Source organism: Vipera ursinii (genome assembly GCF_947247035.1).
Source record: "Vipera ursinii genome assembly, chromosome: 1".
Classification (NCBI taxonomy): Eukaryota; Metazoa; Chordata; class Lepidosauria; order Squamata; family Viperidae; genus Vipera; species Vipera ursinii.
Genome location: NC_139512.1, coordinates 341,878,513 through 341,893,852, shown reverse-complemented (window position 1 = coordinate 341,893,852; position 15,340 = coordinate 341,878,513). Strand labels below are relative to the sequence as shown.

The following is a 15,340-nucleotide window of genomic DNA, read 5'->3' as shown; positions in this document are numbered from 1 at the left end:
CGAAGACTTCTCTCTTTATGAAGATCCAACAGGATTTCCCCTTTTCTTGGAAAATGTCCAGACATACTTTTTCCAGAAAGGCTGATTACTTACTTACTTAAATAAGTAAGACACTTGTATAGCAAATGATAATGCTATAACTAATTATTAAATTTCTTGGCCTAAGCCCAGGCATAATGTTATTTGATTGAAATAATGAACCACAAGTTCAGTGCGGGAAAAAAGACAGAATTGGCCTATTAGGAAATACATGGCATTTCCCATTTTTATAAAAATCAGATGCCCAGGAAGAGAACATGAGGCAATCTGCTCACCAACAGGTCCCATTGGTTTCCTCAGGGCTGTTCCTGGATTAGCTAGGGGAATAGCATCAGGCACCACATCATCATACCAAGTGGCTGTAGTTCTTGTCATTGGAAGATCATTGTCTGAAGGTGAAGCTCGTTCTGCAGCCTCAAGCAAATGGATCTGGATGGAAAACATAATGGTCAAAACAAATTGTATATATGAAAATGACATGGAGGCAATCATACCAAGTCTTTTTGAGTAGGACATAGTGTTTGAATGAAAATCAGGACCATGAACAGCTCCGAATCAGTCCTAGAGTACTAGAGCAGCTGGATTAATGTTGTCCCAGCAGAGTATAGGAATTTCTCTGAAATAGGATTTTGAACCATTGACTCAAGGTATGGTGTCCTCGAGAAAACTTTGGATTCCTGGGTTACAGTCTTTAGTACCTATAGGAAGAGCTTCTGGGGCAGATGGGCTGCACCTTGCAAAAACTAAGAAGAATATCTTTGGAAAACATATTGTTGAAGTCATCTGGAGGGCAAGGGATTCTATTTCCTAGAGCCACACTTAAAACACAACTCTAAACTCAGTATACTGTATCTTACATACACCAGGACAGGGGTCCTCAACCTGTGGGCCATGAGGGGTTGCAACTGGGCTGTGGAAATGGCCAGCAAGCATGTGCACGTACATGCATATCTTCAGTTGTGCAAGTAGAGGTGAGCAGCAGAGAGCATATGCACATGCGCTCCATTTGAGTGAGAGGCAGGAGCATTTGCATGCCATTCATGCAAATGGAGCTGTGCACACATGCACGCCTGCCAGCCAGGCAGGCAAACTCCCCCCGCCAGTCCACAAAGCAGTAAATGTTGGGGAACTCTTCACTAGGAGATATAACGAAGAAATTTTTAAAAGAGCATTACTAAAGGGCTCAGATGCCCGTATGGGGAGCAAACAGGCAAACCTAAAGTCTTAGTACAGGAGAGTAAATATGACATTGAAAGTATTACAGACACTAGCTGGGATGGATATCATAATTGGAATACTGTGCAGGAAAGATGTAATTTGTTCAGAAGAAACAGATCCGACAAAAGGAGAAGCTCATTGGATATAAAGACACATCTATACAGAAATTCATAAGTCACTGGGACTTTGGCAGCAAATAAATTTAATAACAACAACACATCAGGGAGGAAGACACTGTTGAAAGTGCTTGGGTAAATATTAAGACTGAGAAAACAAAACAAAATGACGTTGTGGGCATGTACTACAGGCAATTCAAACAAGCAAAAGATACATAAATTTTTGCAGGCTGGATGATCAAGATATCCAGGAAACACTATAGTGAAAATGGAGGATTTCAACTTCCTTGACATCACTGGGAATCATACTCTGCAGTAAGTGGGAGATCCAATAATTTCTTGACATATCTTGTAGACAACTGCAATGGAGGAAGGGTCTAGAGAATCATCTATACTGAACTTAATATTAACAAGGAGTAAGTGGTGAAGGAATTGGAAGTGGTAAGAACGTTGAGAATGACCATATAGTCCTAGAATTTACTACAGCTTAAGCAGCTGCCAATGTTTTCTACATAACTTACTAACCTTGCATGGTAGTTTCAAGAACACAGAGCATAGAATCATAGGGATGGAAGGGACCACACAGGTCTTCTCGTCCAACTCCCTGCTCAAGACCGGAGATGTTACCATCCCAGTCAATTGGTTTGTCCAGTCTATTTTTGAAAACCTACAGTGATTGAGCACCCACAACTCCTGGAGACAAGCTATTCCATTGATTAATTGTTCTCACTGTTAGAAAAAAGAGCGTGGCCGGGCAGGCAGGCAGATGTCTTGCTTGGCTGTGGTTTGGGGGGCACTTTTTTCAGTGCCATTGTAACTTCCAACAGTCACTAAGCGAACTGTTGTAAGTCAAGGAGTACCTGTACTTCATCACTTTTTTCCCTATTTTGGGGGCGGGGTCATCAGGTTTTGGACCCCTTGCTAGGTGACTGGTGGTACTTGGATATTACCATATCCTAAAAGTGGTACAATGGGTGAAAAGGTTGAAAAGCCCTGCTCTAGTGGCTTAGGTTAGAGAATAAGTCAATCCCCTCTTCTCTGTGACAGGTCTCAAGTACTGGAAGATAGATATCATGTCCCTCCTAATCCTTCTCTTCTATTGGCTAGACCACAGGTCTGCAACCCGCGGCTCCGGAGCCGCATGCGGCTCTTTCAGCCATCTCCTGCGGCTCCCAGTCCTCTGCCATGTGCAGTCCAAAAAAAAAAGTGGGACTAAAAAAGTTCAACCAATCAATTCAAATATGCAGGGTAGGTGCATATCTCGCCTTGGCTCCACTCTTCAGTCAAACCCTGTTCTGCGCATGCACGCATGTACGCGCATGTGCACACATTTTTTGCGGCTCCCAGTTTTTCCTTTTGTGAGGGAATCGGTTCCGAGTGGCTCTTTCACTGTTTCAGGTTGCTGACCCCTGGGCTAGACATAGCTAGCTCCCTCAACCATTTATCATGTGATTTAGCCTCCAGATCCCTTATTAAATTAAGTCTGCATTCTTATCTATAAGAAAGCATGTTTTAATTCACTGGGACTTATTTCTGAGTAGATGTGGACAAGACTGCATTTCATCTCACATAGCTGTTAACAGTTATTAAGAAAAATGTGTTTAAATTAAATGTGTGGAACAAAACACTCTATTTTGCTTGAAATAAATAAGCACAAGCCTTTTAATGATATGGGGGGAACGTTATAATCTAGAGCCTGGCAAAGGGAGAGAATTATATTACAAAAAAAGAATGATCATGCAAAAAGCATATGGTCGTTTGGCAATCACATATGGAATCAATCGTAACTAGCATTTGTGTAATCTCATGTCCTCATATCCAGGACACCACAGCCTATGCCTTTCACTGGGATGCATGATATCAGATCAGATAACTGCAAGTTTTCAAAGAGTGATCCAAACCTTAAATTTCTAACAGACTATTCATAATCCATCATGGATTTTGCTAAAAGCTTATGGCAGATAAATAATAAAAAAACTGGGCTCCAGAGAACCTGACAAATATAGATAATCCTGGACAGATTACGCATTGTGAAATCTAATACCTAAGTATAGTTTTAAATAACATATAGTGTATACACTACATGCAGCCATGTACATGCAAGGCTTCATGGTTGGACAAGTGCTGGTGGGCTTGGAAACGAAGATCCACAATAACCAAAAAGAAGAGAAGAATAACAAAGATGATTAGGGGCTAGAGGCTAAACCACACAAAGAATGGTTGCAGGAATTGGATATGTCTGGTTTAATGAAAAAAAATGAAAATCTTAAAAATCTATGCACATAACATATTCTTCCTAAGTTCTACTTCCCTGAAGTTGAACTTCAAAAGACCAAATCTCCTGACCTAAAGCAGCAACAGCTTTATCTCTTTTGGTGACTTCTCACTTGGGATGGTACCTAAGTTATGTGGTGGGATCAGCTCAACTGAATTGGTCAAGGAAATCTCATACAAAAGAAAATTCTCAATCAACCCATCCTCAGGCAGTTAGCCACTGGTTCTAACAGCTAGGTTTAATGGGAAATGTGGTGCAGCAAGGAAAGCCAAACCATTAACACTACTTACTGTGCCACGAAGAAGCAAAGGAAATATAGTAGATAGGGAAATCTTGGGGTCTTAGCAATTTAAGGACAAGAGCGTGCATGGGGAAGGGAAGAGATGCATTAGTCAACATAGGATAAAAAAAAATCCTTCCATTTTTGGGTGGGGAAAGTCAACCCAACAGTATCTGGATACTATAATGATGGGGGGGGGGGAACAAAGAAGCTTGATTTCTGAGAACAAATTAGTTTTGGACAAGTTCATGGAAATGGACTGTATGAACCCAGATGCCTCCCAGGCATACCTTAACAAGATGCCCACAAACTTGGGATTGTGATTTCAGGAATTTCTTATCAACTTTACCACTATTTTTATTTTTCTTTGTTATTTTCTGTTTTGATAAACTAATATAAATTTTGAAACTGGAAAAAAACAAATAAGGGCTGTCTTTCATTTCTTTGACTTGGGTGAATTTTAGTTAATGGCAGATGTGAAGAAAATGTTGCTTCTGGACTTTTCAAATTCTCTTTGTTTCCTTAAAGATGTGATCTTCCCACCTCCGCTAAAATCTAGGACTAATATACATTCACCTCCCCCTCTGTGAAAAAGGTCCCTAGCTTGTGATACAAATAAATCTTGGCTTCCTTCCGCCCAGCCCATAGTAACCTTGATAACATGTAGTGTTATGATTTTGAGGAAAGAAAGAAAGCTGGCATCATACAAGACCACTGCTGATGGATTGAAACTTCATGGTAATAGAGTCAGATGAGATGTTATGAGGAAATTTCTTGACGATAAGAGATTGACTCATGAATGTTGGAAATTAAAACATTCTACAAATATGTGTGGACATTCCTAAGAGAAGAAATCTGACCTGAGCAATTATTAGTGAAGCAGGATATAACTATAACAGGAAGTAAATTATGGGAATAGATAATGCTAGCACCTAGCTAGCTATATTTTACCAAATCAAAGAGCACATGTTCTGTGTGCATCTGTATTTTGGAAGAAAATGGCCACAGAAGAAAATCGCCACAAATTAGGATCCTGACAGATTAAAAAAAGAGACAGAGAATCAAACCTTAATGCTATCTATACCCTACTGCCTACTTGAGATCTGTAGGCCTAGAGGTGCTGAAGAATCAATGCCATTCAATTCACACCTCCAATGATAAAGTGGCCTGTTCTTCCCCCTTGATGGTCATCTTCAGATAGACACTGGATAGTCATTTGTTTAAAAAGTTTTCTCAGATCCTGCACTAAGCAGCAGACTGAACTGGTGTGTATCTTCTGAGATCTTGTCCAATTCTATGATTATGAACATTTTTCTATTCATAAATTAAAGGAGAATGGTTGAAGTCTTTTAAATGAAGGATCCCCAATCCATGGGCCACAGTCCATTTGAAACAAGGCTATGGAAGTGGTGGGTGAGTGCGCACACTCACGCATTTGCAAAGCTCCATATGTGTGAGCAGCAGGCGTGTGGCTCACCACTCATGCAAATGGAGCTGTGCGCATGTGTGCGCACCTGCCACTTGTGCATAACCATTCCCTCTGCCTCCCCCCCACCACCACCACCAGTCCTCAAAGCCGGAAGATTGGAGATTGCTGTTTTAAATTAGAGTCTGGGAGATGCTCCAGAAAAGTGGGATAAGATATTTTGCGACAGCTGAGATCATTGAAGTCAGGTAGATGAAGGCCAAAGGTAGGGAGCATTCTCAACCACCCAAATGGTTTCTTGAAAAATGTACTTACTTTGGCTTCCAAGATATTCAGCCTTTCAGTCATATCTATGAGCTTTGTGCAATTCATACATTCTAGAAGAAAGAAAAAACATTGGGTTTGTTACAACATATGGTTGAAATAAATGAACAACTCACATTGATCATGTTTTAATTTTATTTTAATTACTGCAATGTACTCTCTGGCTTAGCTTTTCAATTTTTTTTCAAAAAATCCCTAGGGGGTAATTGTAATGATTTATTAACACAATAACATTTCAAAAACAGTACACATTCCTATGTTGGATGCAAATAAATAAATGATTAGTTTCAAAAAAGAAGCAGATGGATGATCCTTACAACATTTAAAGAGTGGTCTGGCCTGGAAACAATAATGATAAAACAATGAGAAATGTTTTAACCAAATTTGTTTGCTGGAGAGCAAGGGTTAGACAACAGAGTGGTAGATGATTTGGACTACAATTCCCATTAGCACCAAACAAAAAGGCCAATGAATAAGGATTCTAGTAACTGTTGTTCAGAAGTCTTTGGTTGCTTAACTGTGCCCAAAGTAGGGATGGGGAAAAGCAACAGAATTGCATGGAGACTTGGGAGTTCAGAACACATATTCTGTCTCCTCTGCGAAGATTGTTGGAGGGAACTACAGATAGTCCTCAACCAGTGATTTAGCAATTGTCAAGTTACGACGAACCCCTCAAAACCTACAACCTGGTTCTGACGTTTTGATGGCCATCCCCTCTCCACGGTCTCACAAATGCATTTGGGGGGCTTGGCATTTACAATGTCTTGTGTTCACAGGACTGCAATGTACTTATTTATTTATTTATTTATTTATTTATTTATTTATTTATTTATTTATTTATTTATTTATTTAAATTTATGTTCTTCCCATCTTGCAATTTGAGGCAATTCTGGGCAGTTTACAATGCAATAAACCATAGAGATAACAAAACAATTATGCAATGACCCACTTTGCAACCATCACAAATTACAACTGTAATTATCAGGCTCAATTACAGTCTTAAATCGAGGACAACCTGCAATAAAGGGAGGAAAAACAGCATCAACTGGAACTCAGTCACTGGATGCTCCAAAGAGAGATGTCAGTAATGTAACAGAGCATTCAGAACACAACTTCTGGAACTCTTTCCAACTCATTAACTAGCACCGGCTATAGGAAGTGCATATGTTTCTGTAAAACATTTACAAGCTTGTCATATATTTATTATTTATTTATTTATTAGTTGAATTTATATACCGCCCTATTCCCGAAGGACTCAGGGCAGTTCACAGGGCAATTAAAACGGTACAAAAAAGAATAAAATGGAATTAAATTAGTACAGGCCCACAATTCCTAACAACAATAAAATTAAAATTTTAAAATTAATTTAATATAATTTAATATAATTTAATTAAATACTTTAAAATTTAAAATCCCTCAGTCCAGGCCAGACAATTCGAACAACCAGGTTTTTAAGTCCTGGTGAAAAGAGCGAAGGTCGGGTGCAGTCCGAAGCTCCATCGGCAGTTCGTTCCAAAGGGCGGGCGCACTCACAGAGAACACCCTCCCCCTGGGAATCACCCGCCAGCAATCTCTAACCGGCGGAACCCTAAGGAGGCCCTCCCTGTGGGCACGCACAGGACGATGGGAAACTGATGCTGGTAGCAGGTTCTCCCTAAGGTAATTCGGATCCATGCCATATATACTGCTTCATTATGCTTTACAGACCTCTCTAAATGGTTTACAGAGTCAGCATTTTGCCTCCAACAATCTGGGTCCTCATTTTACTGGTCTCGGAAGGATAGAAGGCTGAGTCAACCTTGAGCCGTTCAGAATCAAACTTCTGGCAGTGGGCAGAGTCAGCCTGCAATACTGCATTCTAACCACTGTGGAACCATGCCTCCTTAAGGAGAAACAAAGTAATGCGTTCCATCTCTGATGCGTGTCTCTCTTCTCTTCTTTGTTTATGTGTTTGGGTGCTTTGAGAAGCAATTCCAAACAACAGTATTTTTTATTTAAGCTAAATGTTTTGAGGATAAATATAATTTTTGGGCTGTTTTGACAATTCTGTCAAAGCTGCTAACATTCCAAAAACTGTGGAGAAAACCATTCCGGTACCAATATTTACAATCCTTTCCACTTGCTTTAGAGCTACTCTTCACTTGGTAGTGCCACATCTATATGTAAAGCTTCATCTACTATGACATCCATTGTGTTCTGTTTTTGATGTCAGTGTTTCTGAACTTTAAAGGCCTGTAATACTTTTACACAATTGCTCTGAAATACACATATATTTATTAGATTTATATCCTGCCTTTATTTTGTACAATTCAAGGCTGCAAATATAATAGCAATAGCACTTAGACGTATATACCACGTCACAGCGCTTTACAGCACTCTCTGAGCAGTTTACAAATGTCAGCATATTGCCTTCAACAATTTGGGTCCTTATTTTACCAACCTCGGAAGGATGGAAGGCTGAGTCAAACTTGAGCCAATCAAGATCGAAGTCCTGGCAGTGGGCAGAGTTAGCATGCAATACTGCATTCTAACCACTGCACCACCATGGCTCCTAATGCTCCATTTTTCTCATAACAACAATCTTGTCAGGTGGATTGGGTTGACAGAGTGTGATTGGTCCAGAGTCACTCATGCCTAGGGGAGGGTTAGAACTCACAATGTCCCACTTTCTAATGCAGCACCTTAACAGCTACACCGATTGGCTCTCATGTTTTTACATCTCACTATCTGGGGCCATCAAATCCCATTGGAGTCAACTCCTGCCTTCCTTTAATCTGTATATATGAAATTACCGAGCGACCTGAACCTTTCAGACTGGAAGAAATTAAAGAAAGAGCTTGAAAAATCTCTACTGAGGTAGTCTCCATAGTATATACATTATCTTTTTCTCTCTTTTGCAAGCATTTTTAAGCATGAGCTGAGTCATCTTGCATTTGCAGTGGATCCATTTAGATTCCAAGAGTGCTGGTAGGAAGCCACCAACCTTCCTACTAGGCACAATCCTTTCAGAATCATAGACAGTTTTCTTCTAAATAATAATAATAATAACAACAACAACAACGATGATGATGATGTTGGAAGGGACCTTGGAGCTAGTCCAATCCCCTGCTCAGACAGGAAACCCTATAGCATTTCAGACAAATGGCTGTCTAATATTTTCTTAAAAACTTCCAGTGTTGGAGCATTCACCGCTTCTGGAGGCAGGTTGTTCCATTGATTAATTGTTCTAACAGTCAGGAAATTTCTTAGTTCTAGGTTGCTTCTCTCCTTGATTAGTTTCCATCTGTTGCTTCTTGTTCTGCCTTCAGGCGCTTTGGGGAATAGCTTGCTCTTCTTTGTGGCAACCCCTGAGATAATGGAACACTGCTATCATGTCAACCCTTGTCCTTCTTTTCATTAAACTAGACACACCCAATGCCAGCAACCATTCCTTATAGGTTTTAGCCTCCAGTCCCCTGATCATCTTTGTTGCTCTTCTCTGTACCAGTTGCTACAAACATGAAAACCAATAAAGAGCCATAGGAACAATGCTCTGGTTATGGTCTGGACTGCTTGCTGTTGGAAAAAAAGTTGCTGAACCTGATACATAATGTTTCATTAGAAAAACTGAGCAACAACAAAGCTAGTGGAGGTGACAGTATTCCAGCTGAGCTATTCAAAATCTTAAAAGACGATGCAGTAAAAGTGCTACACTCAATTTGCCAGCAAATTTGGAAAACTCAACAGTGGCCACAGGATTGGAAAAGATCAGTTTAAATTCCAATTTCAAAGAAAGGCAGTGCCAAAGAATGTTCAAACTATCGCACCATTGCACTCATTTCACATTCTAGTAAAGTTATGCTAAAAATCCTACAAGCTAGACTCCAGCAGTATGTGGATCGAGAACTACCAGAAGTACAGGCAGGATTTCGAAGAGGCAGAGGAACTAGAGATCAAATTGCCAACATATGCTGGATCATGGAGAAAGCTAGGGAGTTCCAGAAAAACATCTACTTCTGCTTCATTGACTATGCTAAAGCCTTTGTTTGTGTGGATCACAACAAACTGTGGCAAGTACTTAAAGAGATGGGCATACCAGACCATCTTATTTGTCTCTTGAGAAACCTATATGTGGGTCAAGAAGCAACAGTGAGAACTGGATACGGAACCACTGATTGGTTCAAAATTGGGAAAGGAGTTTGGCAAGGCTGTATACTGTCACCCTGCCTATTTAACTTATATGCAGAGCACATCATGAGAAAGGCAGGGCTAGAGAATCAAAAGTTGGAATTAAGATTGCTGGGAGAAATATCAACAACTTAAGATATGCAGATGATACCACTCTAATGGAGAAGAGCCTAATGCTGGAAAAGATTGAGGGCAAGAGAAGAAAGGGACGACAGAGAATGAGGTGGCTGGATGGAGTCACTGAAGCAGTAGGCGTGAGCTTAAATGGACTCCAGAAGATGGTAGAGGACAGGAAGGCCTGGAGGAACGTTGTCCATGTGGTCACGATGGGTCAGACACGACTTCGCAGCTAACAACAACTAACAACCAATATGTAAAATAAAATTTAAAATTTATAAACTAAAATAAGGCACTAGGTGGCAGTACTGACAAAGCAACATCTAGGAAAAGGAGGAAAAAAGGAAAAGGAAAGGTGAGGGACAGACTAATCTTGACTCATTAGAATGTTATTTTAACAATAGTAAAATAGCTTACAGTGGAAAGGACACATCAACCACCAGACCTACTTGTTGGAAGATGGATGGATGGATGGATGGATGGATGGATGGATGGATGGATGGATGAATTTGAATCAATTTGACTACGGAAAAAAATGCTCCTAATGTGTTTGGTGTTAACTCACAAGAGCCCAATAGGTAAATGCCGACTGCAAAATGGCTCACTTATTTGACGGTAAGAATTACTAAGCAATGGAACAGTTTGCCCCCTGGCCTTGTGGATGCTTCATTGCTGGAGGTTTTCAAGAAAATAACCTACTTTTAAGAAGGTAGGTTATTCATTTTTTTTCTTTTGCACATGACAAGCTTATAAAATGTTTTACAAAAAAATATTGCAGTTCCATTTGATACAAATGAATGTTTTAATAGGGGCAAGCCCATACCGACATACCGCTGAATTCAGGAAATGGCCAGAAAATGCTTGAAAGAAAACAGATGGCAAATATCTAAAGCACAGCGGGCTGGCCTCTCCACCTGAAGGGTCCAGCTGTCCCACCCCTCTATTAAATGTTGAGTCTGTTCACATTGTGCACTCAATCCAGTTCCTGAATTAATCCACTTTCTAGATTTATAATTTTCAGTAAGGTTGAAAAACAGAAATAATCAAATACTCCTATCTTAAGTATAGTTAATATTAACCTATTAAGGGTTAAGGTTTAACCCTTACACAATGTTAATGTGTAACCCTTAATTAACATTAAGGGTTAATGTTAGAGTACAGCTCCTAGGTTTTTTTATAGATTTGGATAAATATTGTGAAAATGATCCTTCAATGTATCATACAGAAAAGAAAGTGGGGAGAAGGAGAACTGACTGCAACTATACATAAAATAACTTTCTAATCCTATCTCGAGACTGTTCCCAAAAAAGGGAAATGCTGGATATAACTGATAAATCACAGAAAAGTCAGTGTCTCAATTAATTTAATTAAAAATAAATTTAAAAATAAATCAGACCAGAGATAGATCTGTATAAAGTGGATTAAATATATTTAAACCTCATGACTGTTTAAATCAATCACTACCCAATCAGCCATATTTATTTGCAGTGCACTACTAAAGAATCAATGACACAACCCTATCTTTTACTGCTGCAAGGCTGCCATCATTCCCTGGCACTTAAAAATATATATATATTTCAGGAAAAATCAAATCAAATCAAAACCATTGTTAAGTCTTTCTACTATCCTAAGGGACGCGGTGGCTCAGTGGGTTAGGATGCTGAGCTTGTTGATCAGAAGGTCGGCAGTTTGGCGGGTCAAATCCTGACTGCTGCATAGCAGAGTGAGCGCCTGTTACTCGTCCCAGCTTCTGCCAACCTAGCAGTTCGAAAGCACATAAAAATGCAAGTAGAAAAATAGGGACCACTACGGTGGGAAGGCAACAGCGTTCCGTGCACCTTTGGCGGCTAGTCATGCCGGCCACATGATCACAGAGATGTCCTCGGACAAGCGCTGGCTCTTTGGCTTTGAAACGGAGATGAGCACCGGCCCCTAGAGTTGGAAACGACTAGCACGCATGTACGGGGGAACTTACTATTGTAAGGAACATAATCCTATAGTAGCCCTGGAAAATTTTAGTTTCTCTAAGAACTTCTTTTTTAGATTTTTTTTTTTTAAATCCTGCCTTTAGTATTTTATTTATTTATTCGGTTTATATACCGCCCTATTCCCAAAGGACTCAGGGCGGTTTACAAGGCAAAATTTAAAAACAATCCAATATAAAATTAAAATAAAATTAAATTAAGTCTAGCCGCAAAAATTAATTTAAAAATTAAAAATTAATTAAAAATTAAAAATTAAAATTTAAAATTATTAAAAATTTTAATAAATAACTCAAGGCAATACTCCTTCCTCCTCTTATTTTCACCATAACAGCATTCCTATGAAGTGAATTAGGCTGAGAGAGAGGAACTGGCCCAAGGTCCTCCAGCTGGCTTTCATGCCTAAGGTAGGACTAGAACTCACCATCTCCTAGTTTCTAGCCTGGTGCCTTAACCACTAGACCAAACATTAATCTCTTTACAAGAGATGGTGGTAATGGTGATTGAAAAGAGAAAGACTATGGGCTTCTTTGCTTCCATCTAGTAGTGGTCTATTTTCCAGCTCAGAATTTGTAGATCCAGCTTGAGGGATAATTTAATGTTTCCATCAAATGCTTCTTTCCACCCATGCAGAAACCCAGTCCTTCAACGAAATCCATGTGATAAACTTCTTATGATATTTTAAGTTGCCCAAAGATGGTTTCTCAGGCAATGTGTTTCTCCAGAGAAAAATATCAGGCTCATTTTAATCTAATTGTTTCATTATTTGCAGGTTTACACCAATAGAAGACAGTGATTTCTCAAGTTCAGAACATTACAGATGGTGACTAATAATTTAGGATTGTTAAATCCTGACTTAAAGCTGATTAGAAGCTGGGGCGGGGGGGGGGTTGTTCAATAATAAAAATATGATCAACATATGATTAAAGATGTGATGAACAGTTGCAGGAACTGGTTATGTCTAGTTTAATAAAGACTAGGAGTGACATGATAGCAGTTTTCCAATATTTGAGAGGCTGTCACAAACTCTTTTCAAAAGCACCTGAGGCCAGGACAATTATCAAAGGGCGATCCTATCTAGAACTAAGGAGCAATTTCCTGACAGTGAAAATTATTAGTAGAACAGCTTGCCTTCCGAAGTTGGGAGTACTCCAACAGTAGATGTTTTTAAGAAGAGACTGGACAGCCAGTTATTCAGAATGGTTAAGGTCTCCTGCTTGGGCAGGGGGTTGGACTAGAAGACCTCCCCTTAAGGACCCTTCCAACTCTGTCAATAATCAGATGGGATGCTAAGCTCCCAGTGCCTTTTCTGTCTATTCATTTCCAGGCAGGAAGAAAGAATAAAGCAAACAACCTGCATTAACCATTACTACCTCATTTGAAGCCTATCTAATGAGCTCCCTGACTGAATGATATAAAAGCATGGCCTCTCACCAGTAGAAAAACAAGCAATTCAAGAAAAGATTTAATCCACCCTTTGCCTACTCTGCTGGTTTTCTACTTGGGAGTTCTTTTTAAAATGTTGGCATCTATTCAAATAAGGTTTCCCCAGACAGCAATCTGGCCTTCTCTTTTCAACTGTTTTGTCCTTGTGTGGACCATCTTTTAGAATGGAAAACTTCCCAGCGGAGTCTTGGAGAAAGTTCCCTTTTCCCTTTGCCATCTTCTGATGCCTTAATAGCGAGCCTTAGACACCAGGAACCGAGGGAGTTCATCCAGTAATTATAGGACCTGCAACTTCCGATTCTGTTCTGCCCAGGCATCCATTTCCAATGATGACAACCTTTGCCATTTCTACAAGTATCCCCCCCACGCCCCCAACTTACAGGAAAGCAGTTAAAAGCATACTACTTTGAGAGAGAGGGAGATAAATCTCTTCAGCAGCCCCCAAATTCATCTCCAGAGACCTGGCTTTGCACCTCCGGTTTGCTAAAACAACAAGTCCTGTCCTTCTTAGAGGTTCTACTCTGGAGCAAATTACTCAGGTTTGTGCTGCAGCCGGCATTAGGTTTCTGCTGAGCCTGCTGGTTTTTGCCAGGGTGGCAAAAGATAGACATCTAGGACTGAGCCCTTTTATCCCCAGATGTGCCATTGCTTCCTTTACAAAATCCCTCTGTGGTTTTGGGTAGCTCATCTGCTTAGCAGATGTGCTGTTTCTATGACTCCCAAGGCTTTCCCCTAGAACAAATCTACAGATGTTCACTGAGGTACAAACTTCCTAAACAACCTTTTACTTCCGTGGAAGCTAACTAGGCTCTCTGATCAGCTCCTGCTGGGATACTGAAATCTATTTTCAGTTCTGAGCAGGGACAGAACAACAACAACAACACAACATGACAATGACATGCAGCAAAATGCTTTCAGCCTAAGACATTTTTCAACTCAGTACTTGTTAATTTAGGAAAGATAGAATGCATGATACAAAGAGACAGATTACAGAATCATATTGTTTCATGCAAAAATATGCTTGTAGGCCACTGAGGCACACTGTACAGATAGTCCTTGACTTATAACCATACATTTAGCAACCATTCAGAATTACAACGGCAGTTTAAAAATGACCAGTCCTCCCACTTACGATCGTTTTAGCATCTCCATAATGACATATGCAAAATCCAGGTGCTTGGCATGCGTTTATGATAGTTGAAGCACCCTAGGGCCCTGTCTATAGAGATTCTCCATAGGGCCATGTGACAACTATTTGTGACCTTCCCAAATGGCCTCGGAAAAGCAAAGTCAATGGGGGAGGCCAGATTTGCTTAACAACCATGTGATTTACTTAACATCTGCAGTGATTTGCTTAACAGCTGTGGCAAAACAAGTTGCAATATTTGCACAACTCACGACAACCCACCTTGTTTATCAACAGAAATTCTGGCTCCAATTGTAGTCGTAAGTGGAGGACGAAGTAGTCAATAAAACTTTCTGGTAGTCGCTAAAGGCAAACCACTGCCATGAAAACGGTGGGGAGTCAGCCAAACCAAGCTCAATATCATAGTTTCTTTACATTTTTATATTAAGAAATTTGCATATTGAACCTATTCTGTGACTTTCTGGCAAGCAGTCCTTTAAAGGAGGATATCCTTATTACAGCTAAACTAGACGTTTGTTTAAGAAAACTCTAAATTGGAAGCTTAAATTTATCTACCACCCATTTCGCTATTCTAAGCAATGCTAGGCAGCTTAGAATATAATCAAAATAGAAATATAATCATTGTGCATTGATTGGCTCTATTATGGTCTAACCTAAAGAGGCAACAAACTGATTTAAAATATTGAGTCAAAAATGCTTTCCCCCAATATTACTACTTCACTGCATAATGCAAATCTGGAAAGCTTTTCAGAGTTGGATGAGTGACCGGTGGGTGGGGGAGCTACTATATATATACATATTCT

At 39.8% G+C, this 15,340-nt stretch overlaps 1 protein-coding gene across 1 annotated transcript in view; it reads right to left on the bottom strand.

The window, feature by feature from the left end:
• The window catches only part of COL26A1 (collagen type XXVI alpha 1 chain), a gene marked incomplete at both ends in the record, with an annotated part of 188,679 nt that overhangs the window by 35,422 nt on the left and 137,917 nt on the right, over window positions 1-15,340 (bottom strand). The window contains 2 exons of the mRNA XM_083357935.1: window positions 315-468; window positions 5,670-5,731. Of these exons, the coding sequence (XP_083214061.1) occupies window positions 315-468; window positions 5,670-5,731 (216 nt within the window). The remainder of the gene's footprint in view (window positions 1-314; window positions 469-5,669; window positions 5,732-15,340) is intronic.